The 27,205-nt window shown below is 52.0% G+C and overlaps 1 protein-coding gene across 1 annotated transcript in view; it reads right to left on the bottom strand.

Annotated features, from left to right (window-relative positions):
* Positions 1–6,472: 6,472 nt before the first annotated feature.
* Positions 6,473–27,205, bottom strand: part of MAPKAPK2 (mitogen-activated protein kinase-activated protein kinase 2) — a 75,069-nt gene continuing 54,336 nt past the window's right edge. The window contains exons 3-11 of the mRNA XM_019513743.1: positions 18,287–18,426; positions 14,769–14,833; positions 13,975–14,054; positions 12,055–12,181; positions 11,269–11,344; positions 10,635–10,759; positions 9,968–10,053; positions 9,782–9,862; positions 6,473–8,598 (exon numbers count right to left, since the gene is read on the bottom strand). Of these exons, the coding sequence (XP_019369288.1) occupies positions 8,455–8,598; positions 9,782–9,862; positions 9,968–10,053; positions 10,635–10,759; positions 11,269–11,344; positions 12,055–12,181; positions 13,975–14,054; positions 14,769–14,833; positions 18,287–18,426 (924 nt within the window). The 3' untranslated portion in view covers positions 6,473–8,454. The remainder of the gene's footprint in view (positions 8,599–9,781; positions 9,863–9,967; positions 10,054–10,634; positions 10,760–11,268; positions 11,345–12,054; positions 12,182–13,974; positions 14,055–14,768; positions 14,834–18,286; positions 18,427–27,205) is intronic.

Raw genomic sequence — 27,205 nt, 5'->3', positions numbered from 1 at the left:
CACAGTGTGACACGTTTCCCTGAATACAGGAGTCTCAAAACCCTTTCTTGAGCTAATATTTCACGCCACACAGCCTACATCTCACAGCAAACTGAACTAAGGGTAGACCTGCAACTAAGGTATTGATCTCGGATTCGGGACAACTGGATTTAGCTCCCAGATCTATCCTTTGTCCAACCTTCAGTGAGGCATTTCATCTCTCCGTGCTTCTGTTTCCCCACCTGCCGTGCAACTTTCTTAGGTGACAGGGGAGATGGGAACAGAAATACTCTGATATTCAAGAGATGGGGACTATACAATAAAAAAAGGATCACAGACAGGCGTAAGCCAGAACTCGGCATGTCAAATGCTGGAGCAAAACTCATCCATTTAACAGCCCTGGTTCTTTGGGTAGATGCGATATCTTTCATTCGACCAACTAAGTAGTTGGAAAAATTGTGCTTTGCAAGCTTTCGGGCACAAACACCCTTCTTCAGACACAGGGAGAGCCTGTTGGTGTTGCATGTGCTCTCCTGGGCAGAACAGAAGTCAATCTGCAAAACGCAGGTCTTTTGGCTTCTATTGTACTGGGGAGAGCTCACAGTTCACCAACAGCCTCTCCCTGTGCCTGAAGAAGGGCGTTTGTGCCCGAAAGCTTGCTAAGAAGGTTTTCCCAACTATTTAGGCAGTCTAATAAAAGAGATCACATCTACCCAAAGAGCCTTGTCTGCCTATGTCCTTAGACCAACACAGCTACAGCCAACACCCCCTTAACAGACCTGACATTTCAGCACAGCCTCCCTGCCTAAGATGGCTTTCATGTAGGTAGACAAATAGGAGTCACCCTTAAAAAGGAATAAAAGACCATGAGAGAGACGCACTTCTGCCTGGTTTCTTCAATACCTTTTGGGATGTGAAACACATTCAGAAAATAAAGGGTCTCAAACCTGGACAGAATTGGAGACTACTCCGATTTAAAAATCACAGGCCACCAAGGCACCTCTCTCTCCCTGCCTTTCCCCAACACAGACGCACACACTTATGGCCTGGACCCTTTGACAAATTGTACATGTTCTTGTTCATAACTATATAGAAGCAACCCTCCTGTGAGCATCTCAAATCACCCAGGTTGGGGCCTGGGGAAAAAAAAAAATTCATATATATATATATATATATATATTAGATGAAGACTGCTGGCTTCTGCTTTTTAAGCAGCAGTTCCCACTCTGCCCAGCTGCTGCATTTCCATCATGGCACTTTACTAGAGATCAGGTTACTTAACAATGTGTTTAGGCATTTGTAACTGCAAACAAGAGGTTTCTTTAAGTCACTGGAAGGCAGCTTCAGTTTTGCATCCAAGTCAGAGCTCTGTGTTGTATTCATGGCTTCTGCCATTACACTTCACACACCAATGATGCAGAGCAATGATGCAGGTTTGAAGTATTTTTGCTAGCTTCTTCACACATCTAAGGTTTTCAGTCGGTGCAACTCCAAACCGCAATGTTTTCTGACAGTTTTAGTATGAGTTGTCAACATCACAAAACAATACCATGAGGGCTCCCAGCCTGCTGAGAGCAGCTACGCACTACATGACCTGAAAATCCCCAGAGCACAAGTAGCAGAGGAAGACAAGATGCACACTGCAAATCATTTCCAGTAGGCTCACGACTGTCCCTTGCGTGGCCTTCAGCCCTCGAGCTAATGCAAAATCAGAGGCACAGGAGGAAAGCGAGATGAAGTGTGAACGCAGGCCATCAGTGTCCAGTGGATGCTGCATCAGCTCTGCAGAAGGGGGAGAAGGCCCTAGCTCCCCACTGAAACCACACCAAGAGTTGAGTAAAGGGACTAAGGGACATGAAGGCAGGACACGTCAGGTCAAGCAACTAGTAACTTTGGCTGCCCAACCTGAGAAGACTTACAGAGGCTCAACTCGAGAAAGGGCCGAGCGCAGTCTATTCATCTGTCCTACGTGGGACTCCGCCAGCAGCAAGGCACCCAAAAATCACTCACGAAAGAGTCTTGGCCTAGGACTCGAATCTCATGCAGCGACACCTGGCAAGTCATTTCCTGTCTCTGCACCTCCGATTTGCCATGTGTAAATGACAGTAAATATTTAAGAGTTGAGATGTGCTGCAAGGCTCCTTGAATTAATACCGACATGCCTAGAGAGAAGGTGCTAAATGCAAAGGTACCATCTACAAAGTGGGAACAACACTGCTCACCTCCGAGACATCCTTGTGTTCAGTCAACCAGCTTTGACAAAGCCCTTTGCGATCCATGACTGAATGATTACGGCTCCTGACACTCTTTAGCCGGAGGCAGCGCTGATCTGATCGTCTAAGGATCTGGTCTGGCCTCACGTGTCAACATCAACATTTAACATGGACACTACTGAGGTCTTCAGGTCAGGGACAGCTATGACTCCAACTAGACACAAGTAAGGACAATGCCACATTACTTAGAAGGGAGCTGCTGTGCAGAGCCAAGCCAAACATGCCCAACTCTTTCCATCTCCGTTTGGCTGGGAACCATCACCTCTCCCCGCCCATGGATGACCTGGCCAAAGCAGCGTCTTGATTAGGTCACTGCAACTAAGTGCATTTGGGACTGAAGATGGAAACAAGCATCGGCTCCTAGAGAAGGAGGGCTGGAAGTGACTGCAGGAGATGATCCCATTGCTCTCAGCAGAGGTGGTCTCAGTCCCAGAACCACTTTGTGCAAAGCAGGCTGTAAGCTCCAGCACAGTTTGAGCTGAGCAAAGTTGTCAACCCAAAGGACTGCATCGAAAGATTACAGGCAAGTAAATAATATAGTTTTTCTGTGTCATTTGTTGATCAGGCCTCATGCGATAACCTGATCATAACACATCACAGCCAAAACTTGCCTTCAGCTGGTGTCCTCACCTCTCTAGTCAGAATGAATTAGTGACTTTTAGATGCTGAGCCTGCATCCAGGGAGTAATTTAGCCTTAGGCCCTATTTTAATGGAAGACATTGTCCGGTTCCACCGTGCGCTCCTTGCATGATGCCGATGCCGCTCTTCAGAGCCAGAGAAGTCCAGTCCTCGCTGCATCAGCGGGCACGCTCCAGTCCATATTGCTTTGGCATGAGGCAGCAGTGCTTCTGCATGCCAAAGCAACCCCCAAAAGCCAAGCGCCAGGACCTGGGACTATTCCTAACTGGGGAGCTAGCCCGAGGACAGTAGCGGCCTTGGGTGGGGGCAAACCAGGCGACCGCCCAGGGCCCCACACTTTAGGGGGGCCCAAAATTTTGTAACTCATTTTTGGGGGTGAAGTTTTTCCCCCAAAGAAATGCTCTATTTGCACTCTAACACTCGACTATTTATCTAATTCCCCCAAAGAATATTAAAAAGATCCATGATACAACTGTGGTGGGTTAGTATTTACCCGAGTACCTCTAAGGCAGGGGTGGGGAAAATGCGGCCCGCGGGCCGGATGTGGCCCGCCAGGCCATTCTCTCCAGCCCGTGGGGCCTCTGAAAAATTTAGAAAATTAAATATTTATCTGCCCCTGGCTGCCTGTCACACAGCCCTCGAGGGCTTACCAAAACTCAGGAAGCGGCCCTCCACCCAAAATAATTGCCTGCCCCTGCTCTAATGGGTCCCAAATGACTCTCTTGCCCAGGGCCCCAACAACCCTAAGGCCACCACTGCCAAGGGCAAATCAAAATAACCCAGAATTAACTACCACTACAAATCGAGAGATTGCCAAACGGCACAGTTTTAATTAATTAGCTACCCAAGCAGAGCTCCATCTTCTGCGGGGATGGAAGGCAGGAAGCTCTGTGGAGTTCACTTGACACCTTGCCCTTCAGATACACCCTAGCTGGGCGGTGTGTAGATACCACTGCAATGGGTGCAATAGAAAACACTATGACAAATTAAAAAAGGGCGATTTCATCAGCTTCAAAAGCCACAAAAGCAGTACTTTTTTTTTTTTTTTTACCAACACATTTAGAATAGACGTCAATCCCTGCTGGTTGGAGCGGAAAAGAAAAGTAACCAGTCTCCCAGTGTGAAATCACTTTAAAAAAAACAAAATCAGATAAAGCCTTTTTTCATCACATGCTCAGAGCTTTCCTGCTGTCTGTGGTTTGGCGAAGCTCATGGGCAGCCCAACCATAGATCCGCTCCGACAAACATTGATCCATAACGTCAGCGCTGGGATGGCGGGGCGTGGGGGGAACAACTGGAAACTCGTGCCAGGCTAATACACATCTAAAAGGCACGTGATGTGAAAAGCTAACCCTAGCTTCGCAGAGCAGCACCGAGGTGTGCTGATGCAGCAAGTCTTGCTGGGGCCCAGCAAGAAAGGGGCAGGGGTGAGCAGGATCAGACCAGGGAAGCAACTAAAACATCTTGCAAAATGGTCTTACCTGCTCCAAGCACACCAAGGCCCCAGCTGCTGCTGCATCTGCCTGCTACTGCCCCAGCAAAGGCGCCATGGTTGCGGGGAGGGGGGACACCATCCTGGCATCTGCTTCAAGTTGGTGCCCAGAGGGTGCTCCACATGCCACCGCTAGTTACGCTACTGGATCAGACCGAGGTGCATTAGGAGCCCTTTGACATATAGCACTCGTGTTATGCCAGACAAATTACAGCTCTGCACAGCAATGCCAGAGCGCGCTTCAAGGAAAGGATTTACTTGGGCTGGCTGAAGGGGCTGCTGGTCAGAGCTCCACCGGCAGAGCAAAGCCGTGCAAAACCCAGGACTGGCCTGCTCAGCTTTTACAAGGGTCCAGACCTGGGCTGTGTCCACTATGCCAAGCATGAACCCTCCCAGCAGAGGAGGCAAAAACCTGTTCGGTGAGAGCACAGAAGTGAAAGCGAGGGTGAGCAGGACTTTTCTCCCCCGTCATGTCCTGCAGAGCTCACCCCCACCGAGCTCTGCTGCTTAGCTCTCCCCTACGCCCCCAACGCAATTGAGCCTGCAACACCTCGGCACCTTATTGGTCGGCAGTAACAGCAGGGCTGACCCAGGCCCATGCCATCAGCTTCCTCAAACTTTCATGGAACGGAAGTCAATGACTCAAGTGGCAAATTCAGATTGAAAAAAAAGGGGTGGCAGGAGGAAAAATAATCCACCCGCACACATCAGCCCACACCTCCTGTTTCAGCACTTACGCAATCTTACTTACCAGTGCATCCAAGCGCCTTGCCATCCTTGTCTTCACAAGAGCCTGGCACTGCCCAAGGCTGGAAACAGCAGAGGGGCAGGATGGTGTTGGCAAGCCACGTTGCCTGCTCTTCATATGCTTGCCCGTGACAGGAAAGATTTGATAACCTTGGTGCAAAGGCATCGAGAGCTGTTATAACAGCAGCCCTCCAGCCATGCACACGGGGGTACTCATCTCTGATGGCAACAGAAGATCCGTGCACCGTGCTGGTGAGCTGTAGCCACTTCCAACACTTGAGAGGCCAATAATGTGTATTTTACAGCCAGCAGCATCTGTCACCTCACCCAGACCCTCTCCCCTCCCAGAAGCCCTCCCTGTGCCCAGCTGAGAGGAACTGCCCACTAGAGACGGCCTCAGCCAGCAAAAGCCATGCCTTGAGAGCTGGCAGAGGGAAGCAGGGCACTTTCCAGGGTCCGCAGCCTACCAGCTTCCAAGGAATGAGGTGCCTCTTTCATGCAAGGAAGTGGCTGGAAGCCAAACGTAGCAGAGGAAAAAGCTAGACTAGCATCTCCCTCTTCTGGCTCGTGCATGTAGTGCTGGAGGCTGCTACTTACCGGTAGCAAGTTCACATCACATCCAGGTCCTGGGTGCAGGTGGGTGGGTCGTCTGGGAAACTACATCGTGGCATTTAGAAAGAACTGAATGGCGCTGAAGAGGCACAGCCGCGTGCCTGGCCAGGGAAGGTGGGATGGAGGAAGGGCCATTATGAGCCAGCCCCCCGCTCTCCCCCTTTGCCTTGCAATTAATTGCTTTGCCTAACAGTCTTTCATCTCCATGCCAAATAGCCTGGCGCAGAGGGAGTGGAGGAGGAAGAAAAGAGAAGAGAGCCCAGCTGCCACGGATCTACTACAGGGGGAAAAACCCTTGGGACCAATATTTGTTTATCCAGGGCATATGCCAAGGGCAGACATGGCAGCCAAGCCTCGCTACGAACTCTGCAAGGAGAGAGGAAGAGGCACCAAGATCGCTGTAGAAATACCCTCCCCCCACCAGCACCGACTGAAGTCGATGGATAAAATCCTCCGCTGTGCACAAGGGTTTGGACACCACATCAATCCCACTCCATGTCTCTAACAGACTCCTGCCTGACCCCAACTTTTTCAAAGGCCCTGCAAAAAACTCCCAGGACTGGATCAGACCCAGCAAGAATTTGCTCCCCACGCCCAGGCTGCAGGTACTCAGTCCCCCGCCAAGGTGGGGGAAGCCGCCTTCCCCCAACCCAAAAAGACCAGTAGGAACCAATCTGGATGGATAAGATTCCCATTTGACCACACAAGCAAGGCACAGGAAGACTGGGCGACGCATTAAGTGTCTTTAATCCAAAAGAGGGAAAAGCAGACCAGAAAGATTAGTATAAGCCAACAGACAAAAAAAATTTAAAAATCTGGCTTAAAAACAAATTAAAATTCCATACAGTGTCTAAAAGGTCTAGAAACTAAACATTTCCTTTAAAAAAAAAAAAAAAGAGGTTGTTGGAACACATTAAAAATGCAGTGAAACAATGTGATAAAGAAAATAATTCATGGACTAAAGACCTCAAAAGAGCTGTTCTGCTTCTGGGAACAGAGATGGGTTTCAAACACCGAACACCACCGTGGAAGAGGCCAGGACAAAGCCAGGAGCTGCCTCCCCTCCTGCATCATGCAGGCAAGCAGCAGAACAGGAGTTCACTGAGCCGGGGGGTCCCCAGAAACCAGGTGCCCCTCGAATGGGGGAGTCAGTGCTAGAAAACCAGCTGCTGCTCCAACGACTCTGAAACTCAGCTGGTCCTTCAGGTACGTGGCCACTTTCCCCCAGCCATGCCCGAGCCAGCTGGTTTGCTTGGTGGGACCTCCAGTAGCTTCTGCCCCTATTAGCTTCTTGAGACAGGGAGCAAGGGGCAGCTGAAGAGCCAGAGGAAATACTGCAGCACTGTAAGGAACTGAAATCCATTGCCCAGGCATCTCACACAAGAGGTGGAGGGAAGGATGCCCTGTCTGCACTTTGAATCCTGCTTCCCCGATGCGGGGAAAAGTCTTTCCCACGTCCGAGTGGGGCAGGAGTAGATGGGTCTGGCGGTGAGAGAAAAGGGCCCGGTCTCCCGTAAGCTCTGTGGTCAGTGCTGGGGCCCCACAGAGGAGGGAGTGTCTGCATGTTCCGACTTCTGCTGCCAGCTTTGAAGAAGTGCCATGGTATGAAGCAGTCATGCTCAGCACATTGGGAGCCCCAAGGAAAGTCAGGGCATGCTGCCAGGAAAGGACAGCAGAGGGTCTCCCTCTACAAAACCAGCAACTTCTTGACTTCACAACAGCTTGAAAACCCTGCAACAGGCTGAGCACTAACAGCATGGGACAGCACGGGGGCATGTGCATTAGGTGCTTCCGGTCTAATCCCAGGAAGGCTGAGGCTGCTGTGGGGGGGTTCATCAGATGCCTTCACATCCCTTCCCCACCACTCCCAAAAACCCTGAGGCTAAAACTGAATCCCAGGCACATGACAGACCCCAATGGACGGTCCAGACAGACCGCACGAGTGCGCTCCCGTATCTGCATACACATTACACGCACCCCATGGGTCTGCATACACGCAACATGCATGAACAACAGTATTTGAGGACAACCATGTGTGCATGTGCTTAATGTCAAGGCTTCCAGTTGAGGAAGGATCTTTGCTACGTTAAAGGGCATCCAGCAGTTATCCAGGCCTGCAGAGCAGCTCTGGACCCAGAGGCTTTCCCAGCCAAACCCAGACTCCAGGCCCCTGCAGATAAGAGTTAAAAGGAGCGCAGAAGAGACTAGGAAGAGCCCCCAACAGCACATCCCTACACCCCCAAGCGACGGCTGGCCGAAACACCGGCACTGACCAAAGAGCCAGCAGCCTTCATCTCTAGTGAACGCTTTGCATAGGGAACACACTGTCTGGGTTTCAGCTCTACAGTAGTTTTAAAAAATATTTATATATTAGATACCCTAAAAAAGGTCACCACAGGAATCTCCATGTCTTTGGAAGGAAGGAGGCAAAGAATTTCACCCAGGAAACAAATCCAAATTACCGGCACCATTCAACTAGGAGACAAAAAAATAAACATGTGGGCATATCTTACAGGGGGCGTTTCCTTGCCTGCTCCAGAAAGGTCAGAAACACAGGTGGGCAGCTAAAAATAACTAGTCTGGTATAAATGTCTGAATTCCATGCGCTTCGATATAACAGTCTATCTTTGTCTTTTTTTTTTTTTTTTTCCTCAAAAAATATATATATAGTTATTGCTTTGTCAATGCCCGGGCAGGGCTGGGCGGAGCCCTCAGTGGGGGAGTGCTGTTGGCTCGACGGGGTTCGCTTTCTTTCGCCTCTTCATAAGCAAAGGGTTGGAGGAGTCTTCGATTTTCTTGATCTTGATTTGTTCGTAGTCTACGCGCATGGTGGCCAAGGCACTCGTCATCTCCTCCTGGAGGCAGAGAGGGAAACGTGGGAACGGATTAGCAACAGCGCACAATGCCTGTATGTTCCAGTGCTCCTATCTGCCTGGCCAACGCAGTTGCAGACTAAAGCTGGACGAAGCCATTAGGTTCACGCGATCCAGGTCACACCTTTGCCCAGCATCAGTCCTTTCCACGTGGAGATTAACTGGATCATACCTGGCTGGGGTTGTCAGACCCCGGGGCTCTTTCCTGCCCAGGGCGGGGGCTCGGACTTGATGATCTGCTACGGTCTCTTCCAACCCAAACATTTATGAATCTATGAACTGTAGCAACCAGCATTAACAAAAAGGCTTTGGCAGATGGAAAAGCCATTTGGCCCCCTTAGTGCAACTGCCTTTGCTGGAGTCAATTTATGTTTTATTTCTAGTTTGAGTTGCTCGTGCTTCCATTTCCAGCCACCCTTGTTGCTGTATTGGATCAAATGATTTTGCACACTCGTGGCGTGAAAATGAGCACTCCCTCTTAAATACCCACTGTATCACTTCCAACTCCTAAACTGACATCTATTCATACCTAGGCTTCCTTATAGCCCATGGGAAGAGAGAGAAGCAGACAGCCTCTAAAACCCATCCTTCATGCCACTGGCATGGCAGCCTCAGCAGAGGACTGAATAGGCCACAGAGGCCAAATTATCTACTCACCTCTTCGAGGCACATCTGAGGCCCTGCCAAAAAGCCTGAGGCAGTGACGACAGAGTCGTTACTAGACCAGTCAGGCCCAACACTGCAGCTGGGGGCAAAATGAGGAAAACCCTGTACTGCAACCAGCCACATGAGTGTACTTTCTAGAGTGTACCTTAATTATGTGGATTCCCCATTTACACATAGAAATGGGCTGCAAACACAAGCTCTTCCTTCCCAATCTACTTCCTCTCTCTCACGTTCTGGATATCTAATTTCTGTCAAGAAGCCTTCCTCAAATGAACCCAGTAATGGCCCCAGGGCTGCCTATGGAGAAACACCCACAGCCCTACAGCCAGTTACCTGGGTCCTGATCCAAAAAGCTTCCCCCCACCCAACCCCTTGCCAAAAGCAGCACACAAGCCTGAGTGAGGCTGCATACTCAGGGACTGGCTTCACAAACCAACAGCAGCAAGCACACCATCTGGAGCAGGGTTTCGAGGGCAGAAGAAATTCAGGGAGCCTTTACCTTGACATCCTCCCACAAATCCTTCTCTTCTTTCAACACTCGACTAGTGTGCAGTGGCGTCTGAGGTACCTGCATAGATTGCTTTAGGCAGAAAGAGAGAAAGGGGGGTTAAGCCACCAGTCACATTTCCTGCAGCCCTTGCCCTTCCAGTAGCTAGCACTTGCATCCAGAGTGCCAGGCACCTACCATGATCCAGGGATGGTTCATAAACTCCGTTATCGTCATGCGTTGGGTAGGGTCCGTCTTCAGCAGGTTCCGAATCAGCTGTTTAACTGGAGCAGGAAGAGAGAGCATTAAAAAGCATACTATTTATCTATTTATCTAGATCTATAGATATGGGCACCGCCTGGTGAAAGCCCCTGGTACTTTGTTGGCTGCCATGGGGCAGACGCCCAGCCTTATTCTATTCCCAGAGATCCTGGGTGCAAATGCTGAGCTTTCCCAGGGGATGTTACAGTGAAGGAAGAACAGCACAATGGTAAAGGGGCTGGCCTGGGACCTCGGAAACCTGGGTTCTCACCCCTGCCCTGCCATGACCCTGAGCCAGTCAGCCTCCTACATGAGACCCACGAAGGAAGTGGGCTCATCGTGGGTTCTGCCAGGTGACTTAACTTGCATTTCCTCCACCACCACTGTTACCAACATGAACTGTTTGTGGGTACAGCGACATCCAGATCCCCCACTTCTCTGCCCCAGGAAAGGGAAACCACATTGCCACTATCAAAACAACCAGCCCCATGGGATTTCAGTGCAGACAGCGCCTGTACGACTTCCCTGAGTGCTGAGATATGCACGTTGCTTAACGAAAGCCATCTTCTCTGCTAAAGGGGGCAGGCAGCACTGCAGCTCTTACCTTCTTCCGATACTTCGGACCACTCAGGGTTGGGGAATTCATACTGGCCCATTCGGATCCGCTTCTTCATGCCTGGAGAAATGGCCAAACCGTGGTTGGAATAGAAAGGGGGATAACCACACAGCCTGAGCCAGAGAGAGAGAGAAAGGGAATATCATGAAATGATCTGCTAGAGAAACATCCTTTAGATGCCCCACAGAGCACTGGAAACCCACTAGATCAAGTCCCCCCCTGCTCCCTCTATATATCAAAGTCCATTCCAGATCATGTATCCAACAGCATCCTTGGATGGGTCCCTCCACAACCCCTCAGGGAGGGACAAGCATAAACAGGGATAGACTTGCTCCTGGAATAGTTCCCCCAAGGGAAATATGGAGGGAGGCTTTGCAAACAAGCCAGTCTGAGCACTAGACAGACATTACAAAGTAAGGAACGGCCCCCCCACCCCGATGTGGCTTGGACTAGCAGGACAAGGGTGCACTATTTAAAATACAGTCAGGTTCCTAGTGGAGCAAATGGATTCAGGGGAAGAGCATTGCCTGCTCCTCCAGCAAGGGCCCTGGCAAAGCCAAGTGGCCATCAACATTCAGAGGGTAGAAGCAGCAGCTCCCCTGGTTGGGAATGGCTTACTTACAAAATATACATGATGACACCAAGGGACCACATGTCACAGGACTTGTCATACTTCTCTGGGCCCAGCACCTCTGGGGCTGGGGAAAGAAAGGAAAAGGCAAACAAGTCACAAGATGGTCAGCAATGTCCTGCAAAGGAGCAAAAAGGGGCCAAACGCATGCATCACCTCTGAAGAGTGAAGCTCTAATTTAGGCCGAAGTCATGAGCTTGACAGTCCACCTGCGCTCCCTAGCCTATCTCAAAAAGCAGCTTAGCTTAGGGGCTGGTGTGTCCAGAAGCCTCATGCTTACAGAAGCTGAGCTGATGATCATTACAACCATGTGCGCAGCTACACGGAGGCCCGGGACCAGAACAAGAGGTGCTGCGCATCAGGCCCATGGAGTCTCGACAGGGCTGTGGGTGGCCAGTGCAAGGAAGATTATGAAATGGCCACGCAATTAATACCAAGCCAAGACATGCACCAGATAGACTGCAGGAAGACAAGATGCATGCTGCCTCTGGCCTGGCCCAGCCTACACCACCCACCATTTGAAGTGTTTTGGCTCTCACAGTCCTCAGCTCCTGAGCAGGGACTGCAGAGGCCCAGATCTGTCTGCAGTAAAACCAGTCTTCTGCATGGCCCAGCTGCGGGTACTGGATTTTAGCCAGAGGGCAGGGCTGCAGCAGTTTAACGAGGGGGTTTACACATCATCAGTGTAAACCAACAGCGGTGGCAGGAGGTTCTGAGAGCGTGCATTCCCCATTCCCTGGAAGAGAGCAAGGCTTATAAACATCCCAAAAGACTCACCCACATAGTAAGGCGTGTAGCACGGAGTGGCCAGGGAGTTGTGCGTGGTGGTTTCTTTAGCAAAGCCGAAGTCGGTAAGCTTTAAGACAGTGTTGGGCCTTTTGGAGGTGTACAAGAGGTTTTCCGGCTGCAAAGACACAACAAACAGCAGCAAACAGTCAGACAAGTCCTTCCTAGCCTTACAAACCAGCACAGCTGGAGGCAAGAGCAGACGAGGGCCTCTGTTTCATTGCAGAAGGCTTGCATGTGAACACACCACTGGGAGCCAAGCAGGTTTAAGTGCAATCTTCAGGGTCAGAGAGGGTTTCTTGTGACAACCCAATCCTAAGCCCTACCCGAAGCTCGGTCCTTGGCATCCAACTGCCCGGTGCCATTTCCAAGGTCAAGATATGGCAGGTAAAAGCTGAAGTGGGTCAGGCATCAGGAGGGTTCACACGTCCCCCTAGCACTTCAATCCCTCCCATCCCCCTCCCACCTACCCACAAGCCCTTCAGGACCCAGCCAGGGTTGGCTCAGATCTTCTGGGACACTGAAAGAGACTTTCTGGCCAATTCTGTCAACCCCGAGGCTTTCCAGCAAGGGTCTGGAAGGGCTTTCTCATTGTTGCAAACCAGCAACTGCCAGTCCAGATCTCCTGCTTGGTAAGCACCATGTCCAACATCAGATAACACTGCACATCTAAGCAAATGGGTGTGAACAATGGTAACATGGGTGCATTTAAGAACAAAGGAAAGAAATCTCAAAGCCCTTCTGGACCCAGCCCTTGCCTCAGGGGTTTGGTACTATTCGAGCCAGCTTGCATGAGTTTTCCCCAGTACCACATTCTGTTTTTGGTCTCTGCTCTCCTGACCATCCCCCTCTTTCTCTCCAGAACAAGACTGAAGCTGCATCCTTCAGGTATCACCATGCATCTTTACCTTAGCTCAGCTACGAGACAGCAGCTACGAGACAGCCTTGCATACTTGGGTTCTTAAGCCCCAGAGTCCTGGGAAAATCCCAATCCAAGCAATGCTGTTCTGTCCTTGCAAAATTCTCCCTGTGATTTCATTCAGAGGCAGGCGGCTTCTTCTCTTTCTGCCCTGAATTTGGGCGGCATCATTGGGCAGCTATGGAGTATTTGCTGCGTTCCACAACAGAGGCGGCTGCATTTCAGAGCAGCTTTATCTACTGCGCCTGCTCCCCGGTCACCACTCAGCTGCCACTGCTCTTTGGGACTGAGGGATGCTCAAACCATGAGACAGTACAGAAACAACTGCTCATCGGCTTGAGAAATTGAGTCCTAGAAACCCCTCTGCTCTTGCTCTTTATTTAGAAGAGCGCATGGTTCTCCAAGGGAATGGCAAAGGTCAAGGGTTAATCCCTTTCCCCTACATCAAACCAGCTATCGTTTCACGGTCGCTGCTCTGACCTCCTCCTGTTCTCTGCAGGTGGCCTGCATTTAAGCCAGCCAGAGGAGAAGGGAGTGAACATGCACCTCTGCCGGGCTGTGCTTTACTACGGCTATTCCCAAACTTGCACACAAGAATTTCACGTTTTGTTTCCTTTTTTAAAATGGCTTCTTGCGGCGCTTCCTCACTCTGACGTGCTGCTTGCTGGTGGCACACGGGTGCCCTTGCCAAAAATCTGTGATCCAAGCACCACTCATCATTGCAACAGCCCTACTTCTGACCCAAAATGCTGCCTCGATAAGCCTTCTACCCGAGTGAAGCCAACAGGATCCAATGCAGCACTGCTCCCCATCCCTGCCCCGCAATCCCCCTGCCTTTTAAAATGAAGGATTTACCCGCAGCCTGCCAACCTTAGCGAGCCTCTTCAGTGCAAGCTAAGAGTCCTGAGCTGGATTAGACAATGCAAGCAGAGGTCCCTCGGTTATGGGCAAAGACCGTGGAAATGGGCATTAACCACTAAAATAAACGGTACCTTAACATCCCGGTGGGCAATGTTAATCGAGTGCAGGTACTGGATGGCCTCTCCGATGCTCTTCATTATTTCTGAAGCCTCTAGAAGAGTTACAGGAAATTGTAGAAGTATGTAACGTGACAACTCGGCAGTACAGTCCCCTCCCCTCTGCACCCACAAGTGATTCACAGAGCAAAGGCAGGACCTAGATGTTCCCCTGAGAATCCAAAGCCAGAAAGGTGGCTGTCCCCCCAAAGCCTGCCTTTCTGCAGTGAGTCCCTTACACAGTTTATGTGGCTTTAGGATAGGCCTGCTAAAAGCAGTACTAACAAGAGAAAGCTCCAGCCACTGGCTTCAGCCTTAAAACACATCCTCTGCATCTAACAGAGGTTACAGCCTGCCTGGTTAGGGATGGTGAGAGAGAAAGGGCCTTGGAGAGCCCAGAGCTCAGCGCTCGCTGCAAACTGGCAGAACTCCCATTTTTCAACGAAAAGAGTTTTACAAGTCACAGAAACCCATCAAGCCCCTAGGTGAGCTGCACGGGAGGCGGCACCCAGGGAGGAACAGCACTTTTGGGAGCGTGCCCTCTTCCAAGGCGGATGCAAACATGCTCAGTTCAGATACTGGAAGGGGCAAGGCTGGCTAGGGGCCATCCAGCCCCACACCCACAAGCCTGCAGGTTTCCCAGGACTTCCCGCTCCTTACCCCACGCAGGCAGCAGTCAAGGGAATGGGCCTAACTAAGAGGCGCCTTTGAAAGGCAGGACATGTAGCATAAATTTGAGGGTGATAAAATGCTGTGCATCTTCTCCCTACCCCGCTCGGTGAAGGCCTGGTCTCCCCGATCTTGAATGCGACTGAAGAGCTCCCCGCCATCCAAGCTGAAACACAGAGACAAGAGGAATTGGAGACAGAGATGCTACCAGCCATGCCCCGAGTAGCTTTCTGCAGCTGCCCTCCACAGCAGCATGGGCTGTTCTGCACCCAGGCGATGCACAGCTGCCTCTGGGGAGCTGCCGCAACGAGGAGAGCTCTGGCAAGGATTCTGGATTGGTGACAACTTTGGTGGGGATTAATCCCTCTCCTCCCCACCCCCAGCTTCACACTTCTGCATGCACTCCCCTTCCCCAGCCCTGTCCTCCAACAGGTTACTGGCAGAGGGCCTGCAAAGGTACAGAATAAAAAGGGCAAGTGGTTGTGGGCTCCATGGTCACACGCCACACCCATTTACAGGAAAAAAGGCAGGGTGCCTTAGAAGCGCGGCGAGAGTTCCCCGCCTGGCTGGCCTACTTTCTGAGCACAAGCCAGCAAAGCTCAACCCACACGAGTGAGGAAGTGCTGAATTCAGATTTCCGCCACAGCCTGTGGCTCCAGCTGCTTTGAGATCCGGGGTCGGGAAGCGCAGTCACGTGCCGTTCCCCTGGCACGCAAGGGGTCTGGAAGCCGGCAGGCAGGGAACAGCACAGCGCCGGCCCCAGCCTTGGAGGGTAGCTCTCCCCGATTTCCGAGCCTGGCCATCTCAGCAGGGACGAGGGGACCTGGATCCCCTAAAGAGCTTTGGTTTTTTGTTTTAAAAGTGCAGCTTTGCTGACCCCCAGGCGCAGCCGTCTCCATGTAGCTGTGGACAAGTCACCTCATCTGCAAGACAGGCCACGTGATATCACCTCCCTCTCTCTCCAAGTGCTTCGGGGTACGGACTCTCCCCTGCAGTAGGAGGGCCCCAGTCCTGGCAGATCTTCTCCAATACCCATCTGAACTCAGCTATGCGACTGGGAGAGGCCATCTGCTTTTGGTAAGACCTCAGCAGCCAAGTCCTGGGTTGCAAGCACCGGCACTTTAACGTGGACCCCGTGGCCGAGGGTCAGGCGATGGGGCACCACGGCAGCACGTGGCCCTCAGGACCGTGGCAGGCTCCAGCCCAGGGCAGCCAGAACGTCTCTAGCCCAGACTGCAGTGACCAGCTTCTTGTCACCCAGGCCGTCCTTCCTGCCCCAGCGCACATGCGAGCTGCTCGAGCCCGCTCTGCCTGCAGGCGCCTGGGATTTCAGCTGGCTTCTCAGAAGCACCTGCCCACACAGAGAACTCAGGCGCAGCTTGCATAACCGCCGAGCTGCAGCCTGCCCTTCACAAACCCCACGCTACTCCTCGCTCCCTCCGCCCCCCCCCCAACCCTGGCCTCTGCCAGAGGAGAGGTTTTGGCAAGGAAGCTGCATTCAATCACAGCTGCGGTTGGGATGTGGTTTCGATACTTTCCCCTTCATTCCTCCCTCCTCCCCATATTAGAGCAGCCGTCTGAGCATGCCAGGCTGGCTCAGCTGCTGCTGTAAGAAATACCGTGCTCTTTACCCTGCCTGTCGCAGTTTCTGCGGCTGCCTGCTGACCACGAAACCCACCCCTGACCATCGCTGCAACCGAACAAATGGGCTGGCACCACGCGCTGCAGCAAGGCTGGGACTCCCAAGCCGCCGCGTCTCCTTTGAATGGGGAAAGCAGGGGTGGTTGGGCCAGCCGGCCTGCTATGAGAGCACAGCTGGGCTTGCAAAGTGGCTCTGAACCCAGCAGTCTGGTCACGGAGTAATTTGGACACCTGGTTTTTAATTGCGACTGCCACATCCCTCTTAAGGGCTCACGTGGGCCAGTTCCCTCCTCCCTCCTACTCTCCAGCCCTCGTTAAGGACTTCCCTGACAACAATGACTCAAGATGCCCCCTCTCCACACGCTACAGCTATCCTCACGGCCACAAATATTGTGTTGTTATAGCCAGTCCTATTTCAACCCAAGGGGCACAGAGGATCAGACAGGTGGCCAGTGCTGGTTCTGACCTCTGTAGGAAGAACATAAAAATCCTGGGGTTGCTGAGGCCTGAAGAAGTGAAACACCTTGTTATGGCACAGAATCATAGACAATGAGGGTGGGGAGGGACCTCAGGAGGTCACATCTAGTCCAACCCCCTGCTCCAAGCAGGACCAGCCCCAACTCCATCGTCCCAGCCAAGGCTTTGTCTTGCCGGGTCTTCACAACCTCCAAGGATGGCAGTCCACCGCCTCTCTGGGGAGCCTGTCCCAGTGTTTTACTACCCTCCTAGTGAGACGGTTTCTCGTAATATCCAACCTAAACTTCCCTCGCTGCAACTTGAGCCCATTGCTCCTTGTTCTGTCGTCTGCCACCACTGAGATCAGTCCAGCTCCATCCTCTTTGCAACCGAGGGAAGTGAAGGCTGCTATTCAATCCTCCCTCGGTCTTCTCTTCTCCAGACTAAGTAAGCCCAGGTCCCTCAGCCTTTCCTCACAAGTCATGTCCTCCAGCCCCCGCACCTTTTTTATTGCCCTACCCTGGACTTTCTCCAATGTCTCCACATTGTTTCTGTAGCGGGGGGCCCAAAACTGAACACAGGACTCCAGAAGTAGCCGCAGCAGTGCCACACAGAAGGGAAGAATCACTTCCCTCGATCTGCTGGCAGTGGTCCTACCAGTGCAGCCCAGGCCATTAGCCTTCTTGGCATCTAGGGCACACTGCTGGCACATGCTCAGCTTATTGTCCACTGTCAACCCCAGGTCCTTTTCTGCAGAGCTGCTGCCCAGCCAGTCAGCCCCAGCCTGCACCGGTGCAGGGGATTGTTCCCTCCTAAGTGCAGGACTTTGCACTTGCCCTCGTTGAACTTCATGAGATTTCTTTTGGTCCAATCCTGCAATTTGCCTCCGTCTCTCTGAATCCTAACGTTCCCACATATCCACTACTCCCACAAGATTGGTGTCATCTGCAAACTTGCTGAGGGCGCGCGCTCCATCCCATCTTCCACGTCACTGATAAAAATACTGAGCAAAACTGGCCCTAAGACCAACCCCTGGGGCACTCCACTTGACAACTAGACTGCCAGCTAGACATCGAGCCAGTGATTACTACCCTCCGAGCCCAAACATCCAGCCACTTTTCTATCGACTTCATGGGTAGACATCATGGGCGACACGTCAGATGCAGGCAATCTCGTCTCAGCCTCTCCAACTAGCATGCCTGGGCGCTTTCCAAATGGGTGAATCCTTGCGATGGGAAAATCCAAGGCAGAACTGGCAAATTAAGGAGACCGTCTTTTCAAAGGACATGTGGCCCCACGATCTCTTCCCTCTGCCCTGGCAATCTTTAGTAACTAGTCACTCACTATTTTAAATGCCCCCATTATGCGACATGGGGAGAATGGCCAGTGGCTTCTTCTAATTGCACCTACATGTTCTACCGGGTGCAGAGGTCTCTGGAGCATCACCCTTGCCCTGAGCCCATGGAGGAGACCCAAGAGAAGGAGATACTTGGAGATAACCCTTTCTTCACCCTGCACTTACCATTCCATGACTATGAGCAGACACTTTCTTCCCTGGTAGAGGTTTTCATAGACGTCTATGATCTTTACAATATGGGCACACTGAGAGGCCCTCCAGTGGAGTTCAACTTCTCGGCGGGCTTTCGGGCAGTCCTGCAGCATCTAACAGGAAGATGAAATAAACACGTAAATCTCTCAGCTGCATTTTGCAGGGTGAAGAGAATCTCAGTTGTAATCACAAGGAGGAGACTCCCAGTGCTCGAAGCATACAAGATTTCTGGGAGAAAAGCATGTTATTCTGCCAGCGCTCTGAGGTCGAAACAGTCGAGTTGCTGCCATGCCAGTATGACACACTAATAAAGCTTTTCCAGGCTCCCACACAGAGAATAGAGGCAGACACACAACTGGGGGCAGAAGAGGGACAAACCACAACGGAGGCTGATGTATATGCATCCGTTCCTGGTATGGTATTCAGTAACAAGGACACCTACACCAGACAAACTATAATCTTGGCCAACACAACACCACCACCACCACCTAGTGGCAAAAAATACCAGGCCGACTAGTTTCTTCCCAGCCAAACTAAACAGCACCTCTTCAAAGAGTCCCGTCCCGTTAACTGGATGAATTTCTACCCGACTGTAGTTTGGGAAATACACACCTAGGCAAGTACCGCATAGACCAAGGACACCTATAAACAGCAACACTGATGCAGAGCGAGGGGCCTCTGCCCACGTAACTGGTAGGGATCAAGCGGACAGTGACACAAGGACAAACGCAAGGTGCTGCACCTAAGAAGAAGGAATCGCCGGCACGCTTACAGGCTGGGCAAGGACCCTCTCAGCAGCACAGCAGCGGAAAGGGATTTCGAAGCCACTGTTAACTCCAAGATGAACACGAGTTGTCGGTGCAATGAAGCGATCAGTGAAGCTCACCGCACTTTATCGTGCATTAGCAGGTGCGTGACGAACAGGTCCAGGGAGGTGATCCCCCCCCTCTATGCGGGAGTCTACTGCGTCCAGTTCTGGGCGCCGCACTTCAGGAGGGATGTGGACAGCATGGAGAGGGTCCAGAGGAGGCCACTCGCATGGTTGAGGGCCTGCAGGCAAAGCCCTATGAGGAGAGATTGAGGACCCTGCATCTCTTCACCCTCCGCAAGAGAAGGCTGAGAGGTGAATTTGTAGGTGGCCACAAGATCATCAGGGGGGACAGCAACGAATAGGAGATGCTCTGTATACCAGGGCACCCCTTGGAAAAACTAGGACCAACAAACTGACAGAGAACATATTTAGGTTGGACATCAGGAAGAACTTCTTCACGGTAAGGGTTGCCAAAATTTGGAATGGGCTCCCAAGGGAGGTGGTGCTCCCCCCCACCTTGCGGGGCTGTAAGAGGATGCTGAATATGCACCATGATGGGGTCGTCTGGCTCCAGCGCTCTTTCCTGCCCCTGGCAGGGGGTTGGACTCAACGATCTGCTAAGGCCCCTTCTGACCCAAACGTCTATGAATCTATTAAAAAAAAAAAAAACTCTCCAGGAAAAGCCACACTTTGCAAGAGAAGACAATTTAGCTGCATTTGTAACAGGACTTGTTCCTACCCAACAAAGACAGATGCCAATGGCCCCCGGCACAGTCTACTTCCTCCCTCATGTCAAAAGTACCCTGTGGTGGTATGCAGTGGCAATTGAGGGGGTAGCAATCGAGCCCTTTGAATCACTCATGAGCATCAAACAGAAAAGCACAAGTGGACTAGCACCATGGAGGGGTGATGCTGTGGGGAGTGCTTCCCCTACAAGGAATTTAGGGGTTGAAGACAACCAAAGGCCTCCTCTTCTCTGACTGCACATCAGGGTCTGCCCGCCTCTGGCAGAAGGATGCTGATGGTCCACACGAACAGCGCAGGGGAGGGCAGCGGGTGCAGCAGGTAAGCAAAGCAAGCTGCCTCGTAGTGCCCCAGCCTCGCTGGTGTTGTAACAACAGCCCATACTCGGCTCCCGCTAGAAGCGAGGTTTAGGGGCAGCCATAGCTACAATCCTAGGACGTCATCTGCATCCAGGTCCACACCTGGAACACAAATAGCGAGTAAGGTCTTCCCAAATGCAGGAGCGAAGGGTGTTGGGAAGCCACCCCTTACAGACAGAGACGGCATCCGCTGAGCACGCGTGTGCAAAGAGCCCGGCAGTCACCGCTTTCATGGGGTCGCAGTGCCATCTGGCGGCAAGGAGCGGGTGCCTACAACCCTTGCAAAACTCCCAACCTTGCAGCTCTGCCCTGTTCAGCTGAAGAAACCGTTACACATTTGCGCAACATCCTGTTTGTTAACGAACTTTTGGCACATATGAGACATCTTTTGCCCGAAGACTGAGGGCCCACATTCAATAGCAAGTTGAAGCCTCTTTTGAGGCCAGTTGTCATCATCACCCACAATTTAGCAATGGAAGACAAAGGAAGCGAGTTGCCCAAGGTCACCCTGTGGCATTAGTAGCAGGGATGGGATGAGGAAAAGTTTGCATTTCTGACCCCATGCCGCAGGCTTATCTGCTGGGCTTATTCAGGCAGCTAGCTCCTGCGTGGACCAGTGCTACGGACAAATCAACAGAACAAATTAGCGCCGCTGAGTGCCTGAAAGCACGCGTGGAGGGAAGCGTCCCTAACAAAGCACTGCGCAGTTCAGCGTTGGCCGTCCAGGCCCTCTCTCAGCTTCACGAGTCCGGTTTCCATAATCACTTCAATTTACCCACTCATCGCTCTTGGTAAAATGGCTCCCTGGAGCATGTGAACTACCTCCCCCAGCCAATTACTGCTATCAGAGCTATAGCTGCTGGAGGGCAAGGACATGCGTCTCCCTTGGCGCAAGACACAGCGTGGTCCAGGGGAGCTGCTCTTTTAGTGGGGCTGGAACTGCTCACCTTGCACTGACCGCGAAGGCAAAACTCCCCATCATGCAGGGGCCTCAATTTTCAGCCACCAAAATCGTCAAATTGATGCCACTGCCAAGCAGTGCGATACCTCCAGCTGGATGCACGCAGCAAAAGTCTTGTGGGAATGGATATTTGCTGATTTTTTTCCAGAAGGCATGAACCTTTTTAATCCTTTAAAAATTTAAAGCTACTCCAGAACTTGGCAAAAACCAAGCCATCAGTGAAAACTTATGACTTCAGGGGGCCCTTTAAATCAAATATTAATTTTAGCAGCAAGTTAATTCTGTAGGATATTTGAACCAAAGCAGGTGTATAAACCAATTTCTCTGTTTTTACACCGTCAGGGGCTCTAGCTGCTTATTTCAGTGCTGGAAACTCAGTGGTGCTGCCGGCTCCTGCACTTGGAAGCACACGATCCACTTAACCATAGTGGGATGGTTGATTTTATTTTTTACAAAACAAGTGTTACACCTACTGTCACCCTGACACAGGGGGGTCTTTCTAGATCCTCACATCCAGGCCATCGCACTTTTGTGGGTTGTTTCTGCAGAACATCTAAGCGACACCCCTCCTATTCACCCACTCGCAGAAAGCACTCATCTAGGACCTCGTCTCAGCCCGCTGGGGAGGCAGCTGCCTAGGATCTCACCACTTTGCCGTTATCACAGCATCCTTTCCCTGGCCTCGCACAATCTTGCTGCACTCGGATCTACCCAGAGGGGTGCTACAAGACCATCTTCCCAGCCTGTTCCTTCCACCATGTCTCCCTGGGCATTCCTCTGCTGCCTCCCCCTTCCCAGCCACATCGAATACAAGCTATTTGTCTTCACTTTCAAGGCCTGTCGTGGTTTATCCACCCCTCCTTCCCTTCCGAGAGATCGGCACCGAGCCCAAAATACTGCCATCCAACCATGCATTCGACCTCCAAACAAGCGTTTTCATGCTTGCTGCCCTCTACGCTGTACCGAGCTTCCCACGCACATTTGCCGAGCTACCCCGTTCTTCTCCCGGCTCACGTGCTGGCCAGCTGAGCCCACCGCCCACCGTCCAGCATGCCAGCCAATGCGATCTCTTTGTTTCCTTTATCAATCCACTCTCTCATGAACACAAACAGTGAGCAAGGTCTTCCCAAATGCAGGAGCGAAGGGTGTTGGGAAACCACCCCTTCTGGAGGAAGGGCCAGCTTCTTGTGCTGTGCTTGTCCAGCATCTAGTAGAAATGGGGTCTGTGGCCCATGACTGGGGCTCCTGGCGACTCTAGCAATACACATAAATAATTCTCATTATACAAGGAGGGCACACTGCCCCAACCGACCTAGAGTATTAACCAACAGCCCACTACCATTGGTAAAAAGAAAGGTATCCTGGTCCGCGGGCTAGGGACATGGGATACGTTTCAGGTATCTTGTCTGATGTGAAAGATGCTTCTGCTCCCCGTGCCTCAGTTTTCTCACCTGTAAAACTGTCCTGTACAGTGCTTGAAGTGTAACAGAGAGAGCGGGCACTGCACCCCACCCACCCGCAATGGCAAAGGCCTGGAGAGAAATGCTGCACAGGAATATTAAACTAAAACAACAAATGGCTGAGGAGAGGGGGAAGAATTTAATTTTGTAATTGGGTGTTCATTGCAATGGGCAGGAGGGTGCGAGAGGGCCCATTTAACCAACCTATGCCCCTTTAAACAGCAGGAGGCTTGCCATGAAAGGTAAAGTGAAAGAGCCGGGTATGTCCCAGCTGGACGCGATGGAAGCGTCAAACATAAATAACATACTTCCACCTGGCCGTGACACAAAGCCATGAGCAGCATTTCCTCCAGAAGCTCCCACCATAAAACCGCATGGGACAGGACGGTCCAGCGTACACAAACAGACCATTCTCCAAACAGCCGGTTCCTCCGCTTCTCCAGAAGGAATCAAGGGCCCTTCACACAGCCTGCCCTTGGCTCTCGGGTACAGGAATGATCTGCTCCGCTGCCAAAGCCTATTAAATACCACGTTCATCAGGATAAACAAACAGCCATAATTATATGCAGCAGCCTCCTAAATATAGAGCAGCAAATGCATCTGACTTGAGCTCGCGGTCTCCCTCCCAGCCTGTGCCGTCACAGTACACCTGCTGCCGAGAGACTGGACGCACGTCCCCGAGTGCCCGCTGCGACGTTCTGCTTGGGGCTTGAGCTTTGCTTTGCTAAGAGGCCAACTGAGCACCTGAGTGGGGCCAACTGTGTTCAACAGCATCTGCAAAAGCTTTCCCAGACCAGAGCAGGGAGGGTGGCTGCGTGTGCACGTACTCAAGTGCCTCGCTGAGCCAGCTCCCCAGAGATCTGCACACAACATGTCATGGCCATCTCCCACCGCAGCAGGCAGCCTCTGACCAAAGGGGTAAAGGCACAAGCTTCCAGCGAGGAGCAGCGTAAAAAGACACCGACTGTAGCACTGATAAGGATGTGCTTAGGTGGGGAGCATGCAAGTGGAAGCTCATCCTGTCCCAAGGGAAAGAGGCACCTGTAAGGGGAGCAACAGGATTAGGGATTTCGACGGAGTCTCATTTAGCAGGCAAGAGCAACTGCAGCTTCGCTTGACAACACAGAGAACCGTGTTCCTACCCTTGGTCCCTCTCCCAGCTGCCATGTCCGCATCCAGTCAGATCCCCGTGGCACACGCCAGCCGCGTGCAACAGCGTCACCGTCGGCTCGTGTGCTCTCAGAACCGCTATTTCTAATCTCGTCCAGATTTCCTTGACCACAGCTGGTGGAGCCGCCCAGGGTACCGTGGCACTGATTGCAGCTGGGACAGGGCTGCGAGCAGTCAAACGCTCAACTTGCCAACACCAAGCCCATGCTCCCCATCCCTAGGTTTGCAGAAAGCTGGCTTTTCCTTTTGCCACTTGCCGGGTTGATAAGCAACACCTCTGCAGGGGCTTCCATCCAGAGATCGAACAGAGCTTTGCAAGGTACAGCCCAACTCCCACCCACCTTGGGCATGCTCTGTTACCCCAAGACAGCCAGCACAGTCTAGTGCAGGGGGTCCCAAACTTTGGGGATGACAGACTTCTATCTGCCCTTAAAACCTGCCACGGATCACTTTGCACCTGTATCATCAGACTCTTTACTTGGGGCCCATTATGAACCAAGAAGCCCTTCCCACCAGGTGACCTGCAGGCCAGTTTGGGAATCACCCACGTCACGGACAGAGTCTGAGCATTAGGATTCGACTTGCCAGGTCAAATACCCTCCCAGCACCTGCACTCCCTCCTCCCAGCTTCTGTCTCGTCCATGCAAGCCCATCAGGGCTCCTGCTATATACTGGACAGCACCCAGGACCCAGCACCCAGCACCAGAGACCCTTAGCTGAAGCTACTAAGCGCTCCTGTAGCATGAAATAGCGATCAAGTCGCTTGCCAAAGGTCTCAACTTGCATTAGCGTGGAGTAGGTGACAAGCAAGAAGCCCCAAGCTCCTGATCCCCTGCTCCAGCAATAAGGTGGCACTGCCTCCTAGGCTTCAGTTGCAACCCCAAAGCCCCTCGTTAAAGGCTGTCGGGTTATTAACCACGGTCACCGGCCAGAAAGGCTTTCAGGAAATTCAAAGTGCATCTGGCAACTCTGAGCTGGCGAGCGGCATGACAGCGCCTGGAAAGAACGCGGCGTCCCCGATCCGGGCAACCGTGGCGTCCCCGATCTGGGCAGGGGGCTGCGCGCCACACCCGGGCAGGGGGCCACAGCTGGGCCAGGCACACATTCCCCAGGCTATCAAACCTGCATTCCCAGCTCACAGGCATCCAGGCTGGGGGAAGGGGAAGGAGGAGAACAACAAAGGGAAAAGCCACCAGCATAGGAAACCTAACCACTGGCTTCATCTGTGGCTTGCGGGGGGTGGGGGGTGGCTGGGCACTGCTAGGGGAACAAAGGACTTCACTGGACACTGAGATTTCTCAGCAGCAGTCAGCAGGCAAGCAAATGTCACTGCCTATGGAAAACCCCTCTGTTGCATTTAATGGGATTGGAATCCACGGGGTCCTGGAGAAGCCCTTTGAAAGGCCTATGGACAAGGATCCCCTTGTGAGAGACGCTGAAGCATCTTACGGAGCTTTTTTTTTTCTTCAAAGGAGCAAGATTCCCTATTAACTGTTTAAGGACATTCCCACCAAGGGTAATGAGTTGCTACTCTCTGCCCTACAGACAAACTTTTACACCTCCTGCACACATAAAAATCAAGGTCCTTTTTTTTTTTTTTTTATCATGAAACTCAGAAACACACAACTATCCGACTGGCTTTTATCCAAGCAGATCAGGGGCAGTTTGCATTTGTACCTGCAAAAACAAGCTTTGCCCGACTACAGGAACAGGGGAGACCAACAGCTGCTCTTTCACCTCCCAGTATTAATCCCATTACCCCGATTAGTCATGCCTTGGGCACATGTCCCCCCGCATCCAAGGGCCATCCTGCTTGAGGAGGCAGTCACACAACTCTACTGGGCAAGCTGGAGGCAAAGCCATTCTCATACTGGATCTTAAAATAGCTAAACCAAAACACTTCCCCCCCACATCTTGTTCTTCTAACAGGACATCCATAAATCACGTTCAGAAATGTAGGCATCAGTCTGTGTGTTGTAGGAAAAGCATTACATCTATTATTTGCATTGTGGCAGCAAGTACAGAGCCCAGCCATAGATAAGAGCTGCATTGTAACTCGGAGCTTAAGTATAAGCAAGAACAAAGACACAAAGAGACTGTCCATGCTCCAAGGAACTCAATGTATGGAGGATTTCTAGAGCATGGGGAATCTCACAGCAATGTGGAGGTGAATTGCATAGGAAAGTTAAAAAAAAAAAAAAAAATGATTACAGCACAGGACCAATTCTCTGGCACTCAGGGTTGAGAAGCCCCTTCACACATAAGCCCAGCAGACCGATAAAAGAGAAACCACTAATGCCATAAGGCTGCCTTTTCTGCAGGGCAGAAGAGCAAATGTTTTCTTGAAATAAAAGTCAAAAGCTTACCCACCTGTGTGCCAGCCCGCCCACCCTGTCGGCATTCACAGACCTATTAAAATGACAAACTGGGGGAATGAAGTACCAGCATCCGACTCAACTGCCTTGGCATAAAACCTCTGCGGGTCAGAGCATAAGACGACTCCCCAAAGCATCTCAAGCCCCACGCGAGCCTCCCTCACTCCGCAGAGCAGGCACACATCCCCATACGCGCTGCTGCCGTCCAGACCTCCCCTGCTTTCTGCAAGGCTTAGAGGGGAACCTAAGCCCGTCCCATCCCTGCAATATCTTCCCCCGTCCAAAATGGGAAGAGAACCTCTGCAGCCTGCACACGTCATAACCAAACCTACGGCTATTTAAGCAACCCTGGCAACAGCAAGACAGACCCCCACCTGTCCTGGTCTGACTACTTTTGGGAGAGTCTCAGTTTGCGGTATAGGGCTTATGACAGGATTCCCTCCAGCAGTGCCAATTCCAGCCAGCAGAGGGCACGAGAAACCTGGGGAAGCCGGTACGCTTCGGCAGGATGGGGCTTTGTTTTTTGACCCCGTACAGACTGCAAGCTCACCGCACAGATTTGTTACGAGAACAGGTCCCCACAGATCGTTTCTCGTCAGCCACGTCCGAGGAAGAGCGTTCGCACAGACCCCTGTGACACAAGGCAGGGCTCCTCGGCGTCTCTCACGCGCTCGCCAAAGCAAGCCGCCCTTGCAAGACTGCAGAACCGGGCTGGAAAGAGCATGAGACTTCCCGCAGGGTGACCCGGCGCTCTGGGGACCCTGGGGCTGGGTTGCGAACTCCCGTTTCTCACGTCACGGCTCTTGGTTTCCCATGAGCCCTTCGATGCTGTGGCAGAGCCCAACCGGCACCTGGCTGGCCCCATCCGACGGGAGGGCAGATGCCACTTCCCTTCGTCTAGCTTCTCTAGGGAACCAGCCAAGACATTTAAAAACAAAGCAGAATTGGGAGTGGGGGGAAACAAAAAACTTGCCTACCCAAAATGCCCTTTATCACGTGCCCCCACCCCCCA

Source organism: Gavialis gangeticus, unplaced genomic scaffold, assembly GCF_001723915.1.
Source record: "Gavialis gangeticus isolate Ggan-Ray unplaced genomic scaffold, GavGan_comp1, whole genome shotgun sequence".
Taxonomy (NCBI): domain Eukaryota; kingdom Metazoa; phylum Chordata; order Crocodylia; family Gavialidae; genus Gavialis; species Gavialis gangeticus.
Note: the sequence above shows the minus strand (reverse complement) of the source record. Positions and strands in the feature narration are given on the sequence as shown.